Source organism: Nicotiana tomentosiformis, chromosome 5 (genome assembly GCF_000390325.3).
Source record: "Nicotiana tomentosiformis chromosome 5, ASM39032v3, whole genome shotgun sequence".
In the NCBI taxonomy this organism is placed as follows: domain Eukaryota; kingdom Viridiplantae; phylum Streptophyta; class Magnoliopsida; order Solanales; family Solanaceae; genus Nicotiana; species Nicotiana tomentosiformis.
In genome coordinates this window covers 114724827-114741777 of record NC_090816.1, presented here as the reverse complement: position 1 = coordinate 114741777, position 16951 = coordinate 114724827, and the positions used below count along the sequence as shown (strand labels likewise).

Here is a 16951-nt window from a genome sequence, read left to right as displayed (position 1 = left end):
GTAGAAGCAATTACTAATGTTTGTATTAGAATATGTTATCTACATTAAAATCGTTAGGAGTATTGATCCATCCCGGACACTGCGTGGTGCTTTGTGCACTAAACTATCTTTTTGTTGTCACGTAAATATTGTAAATATCCCTTGTTTTGCAATCTAAATATTGTAGCACTACGGCATACGATGGGATGGACAAAAATTCTCCACATTCTGAACTAAAGGTCTCCATTCGTGATTATTTTTTTTCCCTTGTGTAAATTTCTAAACGCACGCAATAGAGCTATTGTACAACGTGCTCCAGTGCTTGTACGTCAATTTGTCTGGCATTTGGATCCAAATTGGTAAGGCAAGTAGGCAAACACCAATTCACTACTTCAATCTATAAACCAAAAAGAAAACAGATTACTCTACAACACGGACACCCCTCTCTCAGGCCACTGCCGAGCACAATCCCCGAGCTCCAAGCACATCAATAAACGGTACTCTTCTGCTTTAATTACTTTGATTATCCATAATTCTCGAATTACTTACACTTTTTTTGTTTCGAAATCAATGTTTTTGTTTCTGTAATTTTAGGTGTAAATTGAACAAGAATATCCCAGACATGAATACCCTAGTGAATGACTTCATAATCAAGCTTAAGAAACGGTATTCCTCTCTCTCTGTCTCTCTCTCTCTGTGTGTGATAATAAACTTTTTCTGGTATGTAATGAATAGGAAAATCGAGGGTTCAAAGGCAACAGCAAAATTGACAGCGGAAGTGCTACGCTCGTGCATATCGCAGCAGAGACTTCCTCACACTAACCAGGCTGCGGCACTCATTGACGCAATCAGAACTATTGGGGAGAAGTTGATTGCTGCCAATCCAGTAGGTATAAACTTTTACTTCTCCTTTTTATCCTTTCCGTTACTGCTCTTGAGGTGCATTTGAAGAATTGAAAACTAAAATTATTAATTAATAAAAGTGTCACGTATCAAACAGTTTAAGGTTTTCGGATGAGGAGGTTCACACAATTCAATATGGTATTAGATCACGATAGGTTTTGCGTTCAGAGTTTCACCATTGCTTATAAATAGTTGCACGTGTTGGTCCAAGAAAAATAATCAAACTCACACAAGGATGTCTGTTGAAGAAGAAAAATAAATAAATAAATAAAAGTGTCACCTTTCAAATGAATTAAACTTTTAAATGAGGTGGTTCACACAATTAAACATTGAGCGTGTGTTGTGCTCTTTAGAAATCTTTTGAATTTATATGTTTGTTATTATATCAATGACTAGATCAACTAAGTCTCGATCCTGCTTACTGGGAATAAATATATGAATTATTAGCAGCCATTCTGCTTCATATAATCCCACAATTTGATAATTTCTTTTTGTTTGGGATAAGTTGAAAGTGGTTTGATAACTGAAAAATTGTTAACAGGAGATAATCTAAAAAGTAAGAATCTGGGATGTAGTGAGAAAACCAGTTACCCTGTTACCGTTGAAGCTAGTAGTCCATCTGAAAGAACATTTTTTTTCATTAACTTTTTGTGCAATATTCAGTATGATGTAAATAGTATGTTAGGAGATTATTTACAAACTTTATTTAGCTCAACATCTTTTGCCCAAAAAAATACCCAGACACAGATCAACTAATATTATCAGGTGAAGTGAGAGAGTAAATATATTTTGGAAAATCTATTAAAGAATTCCAGGATTACTTACTCTGGGAACTAGAATTCTTATGAGAGCAGCTGATACCTAGACTGTAGTTATTACCAATAGTTAGGGTGAGTGTTTCCTTTCAAAAGAGAAGAAAAAGGACAAGGATCATATTGAATAAATCTGCTAATATTTTGATCGAAGGGCTTATGATTGCTAGTTAGAAATTAATGTAGTTAATATTTCAATTTCTTATCCTGGAGGAGTTTATTTTTCATGTTTCTTCTTCTAGATGTCTTTTTTTTTTCTTTTGCTAATTTAACTTTTGGTGATATCGTGTGAACTTCATCCCAGAGCTCGCCGTCGGTAACATTGTTAGGCGAGTTCTACACATTATAAGGGAAGAGGATGTGTCTTTGACCGCTGCTGCTGTTGGTGGGTTGGCTGTATTGGCTGGAAGTGATGATGAAGATGACTTCAAGCAAGATGATCATCCAGATTTATCTGCCGCAGCTGTGGCTGCTGCTTCTAGAAGCACCTTGAGACCACCTTCCTTGCAGACCCTCCTTGAAGACATCCCACAATCAACAGCTGCACCTCATACATCTTCTTCTGGTGGTGATTCTGAAGGGAAAAGCAAATGTAAGCAGTCTATAGATCATGATGTAAAACAATTTTAATGGGATAAGTTAGATATTGACATAAAACTGATTGAGGATCTTTAACACATTTGACTAATAAGTGAGTTAGCAAATTACCATGAGGCCACCAGCTGTTGTGATTGGGCTGGTGCTGTGAATGCATTTAAACACTTCATGTTGTTCTAGGAATGGTGAACTATTGGTACTGGGATTAGAAGAAATGAGTCTTGTCAGGTTGTGACTTGTTTCACATTTTCCTTGCAGCTGCTGATAAGAATACTGCGAGCAGGAAACTAAAGCATAATATCATCGAGGCTGTTAATGAACTTATTCAAGATATTGCTACTTGCCATGAACAGATTGCTGAACAAGCAGTAGAGCATATTCATCACAAGTATCTGCCTTCTCCCTCTTTGTTATTTTGCTATCAGTTTTATTTTCCCTTCATATTTATGATATTTGGTGTGGCCTTAGATCTGGTTGGGTATGATAAGTTGTCTTGCATCTTGATGGTTGTGGATCTTTGCTAGTTTTTGCCATGAAATTTCATTGACATTCAACTTAATTTTCAAATTGGCAATCAGTTTTAACAGCCATCCGTTATTCAAGGTTTTTTTCCTTTTTTTCCTCTTTGATGAGTAATTTTGTTGACAAAAGCAGCACCACAGAAGTGCTGGAATTTGTATGGCACGAGAGACTATTGCTTCTTTCTACTATACAACAATAACAATAGCAATAACTACGTCTCAATCCAATTTAGTTGGGGTAGGCTATATTGCGTCTTTCTTTACAATAAAGTCCAAGAATATCAAAATGATCTACATTGTTCATGTTACACTAGAAAGCCAAAGTCGTAAGCATCTGATTTATACTTGAGGTGCTTTCCCATCAAGACATCCAAAATTTCTTCCTTTCCTGATTATCCAAACTATTTATAGAGGAATGTTATTTCCATAAAAATGTATAGCTGCTTCCTTATCTTCCAATTTCTTCCGTTGCTTATTGCTTCCATAAGATTGCTAGACATCACCCAGTTAATATTTAATAGGCTAGTGAAAGATCTCAGATCTGCCAAGACATTGGACACTGCAGTAACAAGTGTTCCGAGGCTTCTAGAGCACCTTCACATAAATAGCACTTACTGCTCATCTGCTGTAAGTTTACTTGATTTAAACATGCTTTGTGTAAAGCATTTGGAGCAAAATACACAGATGGTGCTTTCCTCTTATTTCCTCTTCATGGCCATTGAGTAAACCTTTCAGTTCTGTTCGGTAATCTATCATAGGATTTAACAGTAAAACAGCCAATCCTCTCTGTGTGCAGGTCAGCCTAGTCTTTTGTGACCCTATATTCAAGGTTCTATTGCGTATAGTGATCAGGTTACTTTCTTATACTTGTTTCACATCCATGTGAGGAAGCAATTTTTACCATTGCATGTGATTCCTGAATTTTGAAAAACCACTAAGAAATGAAAAGTTTTAGCACCACAAGTACATAAGTTGATCTTGTCATGCATGGCGTTGTTAGCTTTGGTGGTGGAGGCCTATTTATATATAACTAAGGCAAGCTCGGAACTACCAACATCAACAACTATGCCTCAATCCCCAGCTAGTTGGGGTCAGCTCAATGGACTAACGCGTAATAAAATCAGTGAAAACTGAAAAGTACTTCGCGGGTCACAGCTCATTGCTTGAAGGCTGTCCTTCCATTTCCAAAGGGTTTATATAATAAACGCCTAAAATCTGGGAACTAGAATTTATTTTAAACTGGTTGTTATAATGCATCAAGTAAATGAACTTTTATCTTTGTTTGAGCCTTTGAGGTTTATTGATAACTGCCATGCTCTTGTCAGTTATCTATGGTTATTGATCTATAGGAATGACAAGCAGAACCAGCTCAAAATGTTCGATATGTGAAGTCTTCATTGTTCAGCATTCTTGGTTTTTGCCTTGCATTTGGTTGCAACCAGAAACAATCACCATTATTTGGTGCAACACTAGTATCTTTGTATATTTTTCTTTCTTTCCTTGTTTTTTTGACCTGTCAAGTTCATATTTACTTATCCAATCGCATAGCGTGGGTTTGTTACCCAAGTGGGGGCATTAAAATGAGGGGGACAAGTATAAATTCTTTCTCAAAACATTAGTTATCCAATTACAATGTAATAACCTTCTACTGATTTTTTATTTATAATGACCTTCTGATAAAACTTTAGCCAGTGTCTTATGTTAAGCCTGCCACTTGGATATGTTATTTTATATCGAGTATAAACCTATTCGTGTAGGACTGTCAATTAAATTGTCAGAAACCAATTTGTGAGATTTGCTTTAGTAACAATATTTTCATTTATCATGAAAATGGAAGCAATTTCAACCCATTATCTCCCCGCTACCCGGGGATCATTTTAGTAGTGGCTATTTAGAACTATGATGGTCTATGGTAGCCCCTATACATCAGTCCTGCAAACTAAAAGCATAGGACTGACACATAAAGGGATATCACTTCAAAGTTACTTTCAAATGCAGTATATAGTTTTCTTGAAAAGTTGTTTGCTATTTCTAGTAGTTGTCTACTGATTTGAAAAGTATCGATGTTTGATGTTTTTCCTCTGATCCAGTTACATGCGTTCCAACTCTTTCTTCGCCTATTAATTGTTGTCCCTTCCTACTTTATTCCAGTGAGGTAATCTTAACTTTAGGCAATTCAAGAACAGTGATGGAATTTCTCTGTGCTGCAAAGGAAAAGAAGAGATCTTTCCGGGTTTTTGTGGCTGAGGGTGCCCCAAGGTTGTAGAAGTGGCTTATTTTTTATGGTTAAGTGTTGTAATACTGTATAGTTTCCGTAATTTCCTTTCTTTTTTTTAAAAAGAAATTCTGCTCCTTCTACTAGTTTGATTGTTCCTCCTTGGTTTTACTTAAGGTATCAGGGGCATGCCCTTGCAAAAGAATTGGTTGCAAGGGGCCTGCAGACCACAGTGATCACTGATTCTGCTATTTTTGCAATGATCTCAAGAGTCAACATGGTATGTCTGTGCTGTGACTTCTTACATTTAATTATGAGGCCCTAGTCCTTTTACCTGAATTCTGATATTTCCTATGAAAAGGTTGTTGTTGGAGCCCACGCTGTCATGGCCAATGGTGGGGTTATTGCACCTGTTGGAATGAACATGGTGGCTCTAGCAGCTCAAAGGCATGCTGTTCCTTTTGTTGTTCTTGCAGGCACTCACAAGGTATTTTAGCATCACTAAGGCACTGGTCTCTACCTTCAGGAAATAAATGTATTTTACCCTTCCTAGTCTTATTTAAGAATTAAAGAGCTAAATTAAAGAGCTAATTCCATATAACAACAACAATTACACCTCAGTCCCAAAAACAAGTTAGGGTCGGCTGTATGGATCCTCCCTTCATTCTTCTGTGTAGATTGTGTAAATATTGCAATCTTCTGTGCAGTCCTTGTAGCCTAGAATGTGTTTTTGATACTGCAGTATTAGCCCTCTGGTTTTGACTCTGAATTTTGATGGATAAGAAGTATTTGATTTAAGTAGGACCTTACTTGGAAATAACTAATAAGCATGAGAAGTGCCTTCACTGGTCAAAAGCATCTTTGGGACCATGAAGTGCTATAATTAGACTAAGGCAGAACGGAAAGTAGTTGTCTTGCTTTGATTTTGTATCAATAAAAGGTCGAGAGCATTTCTTAGAAAAACTTTGAAGAGATCATTTCGGCAGCTGGAGTGTCCTAAAAAAAGGTTAATGTTCACTATTTAACAGTGTTGCCTATGCAAAAGGATGCGAATGAGCAGATCAGTAAATGCAATTTTGCATTTTGGTGACATTCATCCAGTTTCGTTTCCCCTCTCATCTGCTTATATGTTTCTGTTCTTTGTTTAGTGTTTGTATCCTTCCTTGACCTTTTGACTAAGATTTATGTCTTCTATTTTCTGATGTAATTATTTTTCTAATTTTTCGGGGTTTGACTCGTGCGATTGACTTTCAGGAGATAAATAATGGAAAGTGAATTTACTCATCAGTTGATTGGGAGAACTAACACATGTTAAATATAATTTCCCTATGACTATTTGTCATTATTTTGTTTAATTTCCTATTGACAGAGGCGGATGCACGCTGTTGGAATTTTTTACTAAATATAGATAAACACTATGCTAAAATGAATAGATAAAACAGAAATGACACCGCTTGACAAAGAATGCTTCATGGCTTGCTGGTTAAGCGCATAGTTTTGCTTATAGAGGTCGGAGGTTTGAACCTCAACTTGGACTTTCTTTTTGGCAGATATTCTGCGAGCCTCCTATTGTAAAAAATTGTGGTTAAGTAGAATAGAACCCTAGACCTCTTCTAGCTTAAGACTCAACTAAACCAATGGGCCAACACTCTTTCTTGTCTACAAAAGTGATAATAATTACTCAAAAGTTAAAAAAGAAAGAAAGACTTTTGGAACTTGTGATAGAAAACAACCCATATATATTTGTGTGGCTATAAATCATCCCATTAAGGGTAAAATGAGATGTTTAAATTTAAATTGTTTCTTAAGATAGAAAGATATCATTCTTTTTGGGATAGACTAAAAAAGAAAGTGCATCACATAAACTGGGAGGACGGAGTATATATTTTCTTTGCTTATTCTCTTAGAAGATGTGGCATGGCTTATTTAAGATGTTGAATGACCATAATTTAAGATGTTGAATGACCATAGGACACTGCAACCCTGTTACACTCCTTGAAAACTTACAATCTATGTTAGATTTTTCTGAGACAGTGGGAAGGAATAGGTTCTGGTAAGGTCATATCAGTTGGTAACAGGGTTGCTTGCTACTGATGGATCAAAACAATTGCTTAGCTTAGCCTGTAGTAGAATACCTGAGAGATTGAACCAGATTTTCTTAGTGTACAATTAGAAAGGTGCAAAACTGTCAACTACAAATGGACATTAAAGGTGACAAAGATAAAGAAGAGGGAAGTCCACCTTTGCTAGGGTCCTCAGAACACAGGTTCAACTCAAAGACATTTATCCGTAGTCTTCTTAAAAGAGCTTAAGATTGAAATTGACACATGGACTAGAATTTATTGCAACTATGGAAACACCATCAGACCTAAGAATACTCAGTCAGCAGAGCTGCAAATGGATCGCTTGAGGTCGAATCTGTTAATGCGTGCTTTAAGACAAGGTATTACTTGACCTTCACAGAGTTGAAGAGAATAATTTGAATGAGTTATAACATTTGTGCTTAGAATATATACATTTACACAATGGTGGAAAGTTGTGAAAAGAGTATAAGGATGTCACATCAAACTCAAAATAATAAAATGCAACACTCATATACATTACTTGAGACTTTCTGAGATTGGTAAACATTACCAATTTAGGAAGTCGTCATTTTTCTTTGATTCCAACCAAATGGGAAGAAGGAAGTACTTGAGAAATGGAATGCTCAAATGTTACTACATTGCTTTTGTAGAAATTCTCATTAATGATTAAACTAGAAATGCAAAATCCACTTTTACAATTCTCAACCTTCAGGATTGGTTGATTTATTTCCTGTTCTTAAAAATTGTTTGTGAACTTGTTCTTTTGCAATTCTTTGTTTTTATTCTTTGTTGTGTCACAAATGGTCCTCTTTTTGTAGTTTTCTTTTCCCCGTTTAGAAGGAAATTTGTATAAAACCAATGGTTTGAGCTCTAGTTCAGGCCAAATGCTCAGATTAGTGCTGAGCTTGCAATTCAAGCCAAGCCTATTCAGTATCCACTATATTCACAGTCAAGCTTGAACAACTAGTGAATCTTAATCAACTCGCATTGAACTGAGGCTTGAATGCATACCACCTTATTCAGTTGAAGTAAGATTGGTTCCAGAGCTACTAGGGGACACTTAATATTAGTTGACACATTTTGGCTTCCAAATTTTGTACTTTATTATCCACCTAATTGCTCGGCATCCAGTGGGAAACTCGAAAAGGAGTGGGCTCTATTTTCTAGCTAAATGAAGTCACCGGGACAGTAGGATTAATGATCTTAATCCTCCATCCTAGGCAATATGAGAATATTCTTACTTTGATATTCTTCCATCATAGTCACTGCCGCTCAGTCTCCTCCACTACCAAGTATCAACTATAATACTACCATGCCACATCTTGGCTCCTCAATCCTCACTACCTTAGGACCTCTAACATAAGCATAAATTTAATGTTCGAGTCATGCCACTATTAATTTCCAGGCCCATAGCGTGATTAACAGTGATGATTAAAGAACTACTCTATGTATGTCATGGTAGGCCAGCAGCAACTATGGTTGTTCTTGGGGATTATGATAGTCCAGTCCAGAAAGATAATGAATATATCTCACAAGTTGTGTCGCGATTAATAAGATGAAACTGGAACCTGAGACATGAAGTTTTATGGGGAAAGGAAACTGGTTTTGTATTCAACTACCATAAAGAGTCATAAATTTTACAAATGCTCACTGAAACCTTGCAAAGTAGTAAGAACCATAAAGCTTCCATCTCGAAAGAAATATATCATAGATTTGAAGCATCATATTGTGGTATTTAGATTTGAAGAAATTGCATACCTATTGACATGGACAAAATAAACAAGACTTATAAATTGGAACCTGAGTGCATGAAGTATGAAGAAGGCAGATAAACAAGTCACGCTACCACTGTAAGACATGGGTTATGTTAAAATACTAAATTACTACTTAGTAGTGATTTCTTGGCATTCTTGTAGTTGATGGAAGGAAAGACCATAAATATTGGTGAACTTTTTTCTTAAGGTCAAATATCTTTTCACTGCATCTACTTCAACTGAGAATCATTTGTTTAACGACTTGTTTGTGCAACAGTTGTGTCCTTTGTATCCGCACAATCCTGAAGTCTTGCTAAATGAATTGAAGTCACCAGCTGAGCTGCTGGATTTTGGAGAATTCTCGGATTGCCTGGACTTTGGGAGCAGCTCTGGTTCCCCTCTACTTCATGTTGTTAATCCTGCATTTGATTACGTGCCACCAAATCTTGTTAGTTTGTTTATAACAGACACGTAAGTTCCCCTTACTATTAGTTTTTTTGTGAATGTATCTCTTCGTGTAATGTTACTCCTTGGTGAATGCTAATTGATGGTGATGTAACCCAATCTTATTATGCATGAGATAAATTTATAACTCAATCTACTTAAAAACAAGAAGAAATATACCTGGGAAATCTGTCTGATTAATTGACAGTACAAACTAATAGGTGTATGAAATATTTTACCTTCTTATATTTTAATTCTTAAAATATAGTGGGTTGCTCTAGTGGTGAGCACCCTCCACTTCCAACCAAGAGGTTGTGAGTTCGAGTCACCCCAAGAGCAAGGTGGGGAGTTCTTGGAGGGAGGGAGCCGAGGATCTATCGGAAACAGCCTCCCAGGGTAGGGGTAAGGTCTGCGTACGCACTACCCTCCCCAGACCCCACTAGTGGGATTATACTGGGTTGTTAGTTGTTGTTGTTGTATATTTTAATTCTTAACATGTTCCCTTTATGGCAATATGGAATCATATAACAGTATTTGCAACATTGGTTAGGTGATATTTTATTAGTTTGTTTTCTTTTCTATTCTCCCTTTTTATTTTTAAAAATTGGGCCTATTCTCTTTTGCTGTTTCAGGGGTGGACATAATCCTTCATACATGTACCGGCTCATAGCTGACTATTATTCAGCTGATGATTTTGTGGTGAAACAGAGTTCGATTTCTTGAAATAGTATCAAGCTTCGGCTGTTCTATACATATTATTAAGGTAGCATTCCATTCTTTTCTTTTCTGTTTTCCTTTTCTTTGTTAAGTTTCTTAGCATCAATGCATTCCTCAGATAAGTTATGGTGTCCAAATTTTGACACTGTGTAGGCTGTAGGGCTGTGATGTAGCAACAAGGCATGAGTGTGGACTAGTTGCATGGAAGACATTTTCTTTTTTCTTTATTTATTTCGTCCTTTTAATTGATTTCATATTTAAAATGTCTACTTTTTCCCCTCTTCTTTTCACTTTCTTTCGTTTCTTTATAGCAATGTGATACTGCAGCCTGGAATTGCTACTGGTCAACCATTTTTACTTTCACCTGTTCAAACTGTAGTATTGCGAAGTAGTTTGGTGGGTAGAAATGCTGTCACGGGGAAGCTAAATAAGAGAGAGCGAAGAACTTGAGTCGGTTTTGCAAACTCTCTGTTCTTGTGCTACACAGCCTGAAAGGACTTAATGATGTAACACCAGTTATCTGATGCAAAATGCTAACCTTGAACTCTGAAACTGTATAATTGAATATTGCTTCCAACAAGTATCATCGGCTTTGGTCTTTTTCAAAAAAAAGTATCATCGGCTTTGGCAACTCGATAATTTCAGTCTTGCTTTAGAATCCAGTTTAATTCCCTTTTAAAGGAAATCTGCAAAATATTAAGTAGTTCCTGCCCAAAGGCAGTACCGTTTGGTATTGAATCGGCTCACTTTAGAGTATGCTACTAGCCGTTAGATTTCATTACCAACTAATCCCATACTTGATTGGCATTCAGGTAACTCATTCAGCTGAACCTAAAACAAGCTGCAGGCAGGGAATGCTCTCCTGGATTCATTACAAGTACAGGATATGACCGAATTCTTCTATGAGATCGTATACTCAGATGAAGTTCCTGTAAAGACGCCTTGAACAACTGGGTTTATAGTCAAAAGGACAAGTTCAGTAACCATATTCTTTTTATCCAAGAGGTTGCACCTACATTATACTGACTGCAATAAACAGATGAAGAGAGCATCACGATTTTTGGAGTTTGTAGATTGATTCTGAGATTAGATTTGTGCTGGAGTTTTGTGATTTCGGATATGTTAAACCAGTTTAATCAACTCGACATCGGAAGAATAAAACGTGATCTTCACAAAACAGAGCAACTCAAAGGCCAATTTTTGTTTCAGAAAACCCATTGGAATATCTTTTGAAAAATACAACATTGACAATCTAGTAACAAAGTTTCCACTGGTTCATATCCTATTAGTATTGCAGTTACTTGCCACGTAGGCGATCTGAACGAGTTATAAATTATGACATTCAATTTTGGAAAATAGTGCTTTTTTGTAGTGAACTGCAAAGAAATGATGTTTCATAAAGAACCAAGAATTTGTAGAATGATACATTAAAAACTGAATGTAATCAGAAAAATATGTTGCAGGTTACAACCAACACCCTCACACCACTTTCCTCTTTTTCAAGACAGGTGATGAAAGGATAATGACCAATCGGAACACAAAGAAAGTAGATTAACTAACTAATTGGCAATTCAACAGACGCAGATTGGACGGTATTCTTGTCACCACCTTCTACCTCAAACCAGAAGAAGAGTGACGTGCGAGTATAAATCACTCGTACTCGTTGCAATGAAAGTGTCCCACTGGTGAGGACAGCTTTGGCACCTCCTTCAATGCGAGTTCTCAGAACCGAAACACTATTAATACAAGTCTTGAGTGCTGATGAGACGACCTCAGAAGCACCAGCAGTACTAATAATTGCATAGGAGAGATGGTCCAGAGGATTTGACTCACACTGAAGAATGCACCCGTCAATGGTAAGCCTTCCGCTCCTATGAAGCAAGCAGCAACCAAGTTCTGCCCTCACAGTCAAATTAGCCAGCTTACATGTGGACATGAACTCTAATGCACTGCTCAGAAACAAAGAACAAATATGCGTACAATGGCAAGTGAAAACAGTTCTACCTCTCAGAAAGAAAATAAAAAGTCAGTTTAACTTGTCTTGTGCAAACTTGATAATAATAGACATCTCTAAATAAATATTGCACTGACAGAACTGAATGTGAATTTTTTAGGTTCATTAAATATTGATCATAATTGCAAAAGCGTTTATTTCTCTAATTCAAGAAAGCATCTATTTAGTTTCTGCTTGTGTAGCACTCATATTTGGCACTCATCTCAGGAATAATCTCTAAGGACCACTAGGATGAAAAATCTCCCTTTAGTAAAAAAGGTGGTATCCTAATACACCAGCTTTTTTTAAGTTTTAAGAAGAGTAATGATCAATCTAATGTCCCAGTAAAGAAAATCAATTTCGAATAAGAAACTTCTATGTTTCAGCAACAAAATATAAGTTTTATACCAAGGTTCACAAAGAACAGAAAAAATAAGAAAAAAAACGATGAAGGTCTCACAAACCTGTCTGAACTGCGGGAGCAAATAAGCGTTGTATCATCAGGACTCTCACCTGCGCCAATCTGAAAAAAGGAGATTGAGGTAGTGGAAGACTAGCGCTGCTAATCTTAGATAATTACACATACATTTACTTTTCTCTCATGGTATACGCAAAGGGAGAAAACCTTGACTAAGTGCATCATATATGTTAACCATCTAGCGCTGATCCACCATCACCACCCCTTTCCCCCCCCAAATAATTCTCTCCTCCTCCTCTTCTTCTTCTTCGTCTTTATTTTTTCTTTTTGATTTTTTTTTTTGGGGGGTGGGGGTGGGTGGGGGTGTTTTTCTTTTAGGTAGCAAATCTGATCAATAAGAAATAGACAAAGTAGACATAGACAGTGTCCGAATGTGTCACATTTGGACTTCAACAAGTCTGAGCTGCTGCTACACCAGGTAATATTGTATTGCCGTCATACATCCAATGGGTTTACATAACTATTATATGTATTCATGTACTCAATATACAATCCACAAACCAAAATAAGAACTCTTTGAGTGGGAATAGCTATGAGTTCACATAAAGTTATAACTTTGAAATATCTCTCCGACACCTCATGAGACAGTAAAACATCAAATGGTCCAGATCTTGTAGGCATTATGTATGTAAAGTAATCTGAGGTTAATTTTTTGAAGTTACCAGGCAAAGTGGCTTTTCAATCTTAATATTTGACACACGATGGCTGCCTCCTGCTGCAATAAGTATAGTGTCCCCAGGCCTGAACAACATTCAGGTACCAGGTCAGCTTGTAAGACCAAGACCAGAACAGAGAAAGGAAAATGGATAAAATTGCAAACCTTGCAGCAGAGACAGCTATCTCAATGTTCGGATAGACCCCAGGTTGAGACAAATCTTTTGCAGAACGATCTACTCGCAACCAAAGCTGAGGATGACATGCCAAGAATCGCCATCTGTGGCAAACGAGGGCGGTGTTATACCGATCTGCAACTCAACAGCAAGTTGTGACAGAAAAGAATCACATAGCACCATAATGTGTTCTACACTAAAATCTAAAAATAGATTTATCCAGTTAGAGCATACCAGGCAAATGAATCACAGTGCACACTCGCCAAAAAAAAAAAAACACCTCCCAAATAAAAAGGAAAAACTAATAGCACATCAAATAACCACCAATAAAATAAGTCATAAAACTAAGATTGATAATATATGAAATGAAGATTGCTTTAACAGTGGTGCTGCCGCTTTGAAACTGCTACTTGGTGCCTAACAAGGATCTGGGGTCACATCATATGAGCCATTAGCTCCTTTTTAAACAAGTAATGATAAGATCTCTTAAATTCTCGTGCCACCATAAGATTATTTGCACTATACAAGCATTGAAACAGAAGTAGAAGCATATGTTGAACTGTTCACCTATATATTCCTACATCGGCATTGAATTATAGGAGAAATTTCTCTGACAGATATCGTTACCTAATGTGATGGCTGAAAGAGAGAAACATAAGCTTCTCATCACATCAGGAGCTTGGACATGAAGAACTCTACCTGACCAACCACCAATAAATGTGAATACCCTCACGTATCTGGTCAAAATATATTGAGGAACTTGCCAAAGATAGATATAGGAGTTTTCTTGAGATCATAATGCTCGTTTCTCCTCACGTTCTCATGCCGAATCATTTCAAGAACTCCGGCAGCTACCATAGAGAGTATAAAAATGACCAGGCCAATACCGATTCTCTACAGCTTGTGAATCCCCATGTGTAGCCAGTGAACTTTCGCGGAAAGGGGTACCAATGTATGACACGGTCATCATCCCCTTTGTGCGAAAGTTCACTGGCCATGGGGATTCACTAGCTGTAAAGAATCGGTATACTATCGGTATAGTCCTGGTCATTTCTAAATTCTCTATGGTAGCTGTCGGAGTTCCGGAAATGATTCAGCTCGAGAATGTGAGGAGGAACGAGTATTATGATCTCGAGACAATTCCTATGTCTATCATTTTGCAAGTTCCTCAGTATTTTTTGATCATATACGTGAGGGTAGTCACATCCATTGGTGATTGGTCAGGTAGAGTTCTTCTATGACCAAGCTCTTGATGCGATGAGAAGCTTATGTTCCGCCCTCTCTCTTTCAGCCATAACATTAGGTAACTATTGAGTACTCTAGAACAAGGGATATTTACAACCAAAAAAAAAAAAAAAAGAATCATCGTCAAAATAGGTATCCTCCATATCAAGAGAGATGAACAAAAACGTCAAATAAAATAAAATAAAGAAAGATGATACAATCATGCCACTGTGACGGCTGGTGAATGAAAATTTAGTAATCTATAGCTACCTTTCTCAGAGAACCAATAGAACAAGAGCCAATGATGAGCGACAGGCCTTTTTAATAATTAATATAGGGAAAACCAGATTGCTTTCTTAAGTTCCAATGTTTCAAAGCCTAAAATATATTCAGCTCTATTTTACTCTGGCTGGAAAGAATAAACTCACAGTTCTCTAGTGCTGTGCTGTAGAACAGGTTCATATACAAGTCACATTTTTATTGTATCGATTAATTGGTTAAGTATAAGAACTTATTCCCAGCTCCCAACAGCAAACCAACCATTATTGGGTGAGTAAGGACTGACTATGATGTTATCCAACTGCAGTCAAAGCTAGGTTCCTGAACATTTATGTTGTATTGTTGTTACGGATAAGGATCAAGTGGCCTTGAAAAATAGATTTTTCAGAAGTTAAGGACCAAGGTACACATGCACAAAAAATAAATGCCACTCATCTGAAACCTGTTAATCAACAATCAGGTAACTTGAAATGGGCACGTCTTATAAAACCAAAAAGCTAATGGATGAAAACGAATCTCGGCAGTTATCCACTTAAACATATTAACCACAAGTTCAAGCCATAACAATAAGAAGAACAAGAACTGGACTGGAAGAGGCACTCAAAAATTGAACTTTAAATGAAGAAACAGTCAACTACCGTGAACCCATGGTCTCTCCGCCAAATTAGGTATTTTATGTACATATTTTTTAAAATTGGTCTAATATTATTTGCAGGCACCCATGATCCAAAAAGGCTAAATGGTGCACTTGGTTGAATGCTGATTTATATACCTAGAAGAGCAGGGATCAAATCCCACTTAATACTTTTTTTTCTCTCCTTTATAGTGGTGCACCCATGTTATACAAATCCTATATCCGCCTCTGTATACCGGGATGCTAAATATGTTCACAAAAAATCAAGAAAATCCACATTAAAAAACACAAAAATGCACTAAAAAGAGACCAAAAAAAATCCAATCATTGTAACTTTCAATTAATATAAACTAAGAGCTGGATTTTGCAATTCTGAACTAAAGAAACGGTGATATTTAGCTGTAAATTAATTATGATGAAATCAAACATGGGAATTATCTATTAAGATGCTAAGATGATAACAAAAATTTAAGAAACTTCATTGAAAAAGAATAGGACTAAGAGAGACACAAAAAGATTCAACCTTTATAACCTATAGTTAACGAGAATTAAGAGTTGGGTTTTGCAAATTTGAACCAAAGAAACTGAATTAATCTGAAAACTGAAAACTGTTGCAAAACATAATAATTCATTGAGAAATATAATTGAATTGGACTGAAAGAGACACAAAATATTCAATCTTTGTAACCTTTAGTTTATTTTTAATCTGAAAACTGAAAACTGTTACAAAACATAACAATTCATTGAGAAATATAATTGAATTGGACTGAAAGAGACAAAAATATAATCTGAATTATAGCAATTCATTGAGAAACATAGCAAATTTGAACCAAAGAAACTGAATTAATCTGAAAACTGAAAACTGTTACAAAACATAAAAATTCATTAAGAAATATAATTGAATTGGACTGAAAGAGACACAAAGCTATTCAATCTTTCTAACCTTTAGTTGATTTTTAGAGTTGGGTTTTGCAAATTTGAGCCAAAGAAACTGAATTACAAAAGTATACTAAATTATTGAGAAATTGATATGAGAGAATAGGGGGCAGTAAAGTAAATATACCTGGAATTGGGGAGAGAAAACTAAAGATATGCATTAGACAGCCATCATCAAGATTGTTGATTAGAGATAATTCCTTTGAAAATCGCCTCCATTTCCTCTTCTGTTCTTCCATTCACAAAGTCAAGATTTTTGGGGGTGCTGAAATGAGAATAAAAAAATGGGCACTTTTTGATGACGAAGACCGACAATTCTCTTGACGGACCGATTGTTGGGCTTGGGCCATATTCTTGGGCTTGCATAGTATCTGAAAGCCCAATTATAAATATCAAAATTCTTTTTTGAGCCTATAATCTTGAGAAATCTATGTGGGATACCCATTGGAAACACCAGTTAACTCCATATACATTTAAAATATTTATTTGAAATTTTTACTTTCTTATACTACATATGAAACTTTATTACCCTCCATAATCAAGTTTTAACT

The 16951-nt window shown here is 36.3% G+C and overlaps 2 protein-coding genes across 4 annotated transcripts; one reads left to right on the top strand and one right to left on the bottom strand.

Annotated features, from left to right (window-relative positions):
- Positions 1-237: 237 nt before the first annotated feature.
- On the top strand, positions 238-11115 carry LOC104093446 (uncharacterized). 3 transcript variants are annotated; one of them, XM_070175230.1, is made up of 11 exons: positions 238-476; positions 574-645; positions 715-869; positions 1999-2286; positions 2550-2679; positions 4964-5071; positions 5205-5307; positions 5389-5514; positions 9143-9336; positions 9942-10072; positions 10708-10762. In XM_070175230.1, the coding sequence occupies exons 2-10, from the start codon at positions 602-604 to the stop codon at positions 10030-10032; spliced, it is 1239 nt and encodes a 412-aa protein (XP_070031331.1). In that variant the 5' UTR covers positions 238-476; positions 574-601; the 3' UTR covers positions 10033-10072; positions 10708-10762. The 3 variants fall into 3 exon arrangements, with proteins under 3 accessions (XP_070031331.1, XP_009597489.1, XP_009597490.1); XM_009599194.4 differs by lacking the exon at positions 10708-10762 and adding an exon at positions 10180-10399 and having other exon boundaries at positions 239-476; XM_009599195.4 differs by lacking the exon at positions 10708-10762 and adding an exon at positions 10839-11115 and having other exon boundaries at positions 240-476.
- Positions 11116-11403: 288 nt separating this feature from the next.
- Positions 11404-16689, bottom strand: LOC104093445 (F-box protein SKIP5). The gene is made up of 5 exons (XM_009599193.4): positions 16528-16689; positions 13318-13462; positions 13160-13238; positions 12484-12542; positions 11404-11975 (listed from the first exon to the last, which is right to left on the bottom strand). Exons 1-5 carry the CDS (start codon positions 16637-16639, stop codon positions 11582-11584), a joined length of 789 nt encoding a protein of 262 aa, XP_009597488.1. The 5' UTR covers positions 16640-16689; the 3' UTR covers positions 11404-11581.
- Positions 16690-16951: the final 262 nt, after the last annotated feature.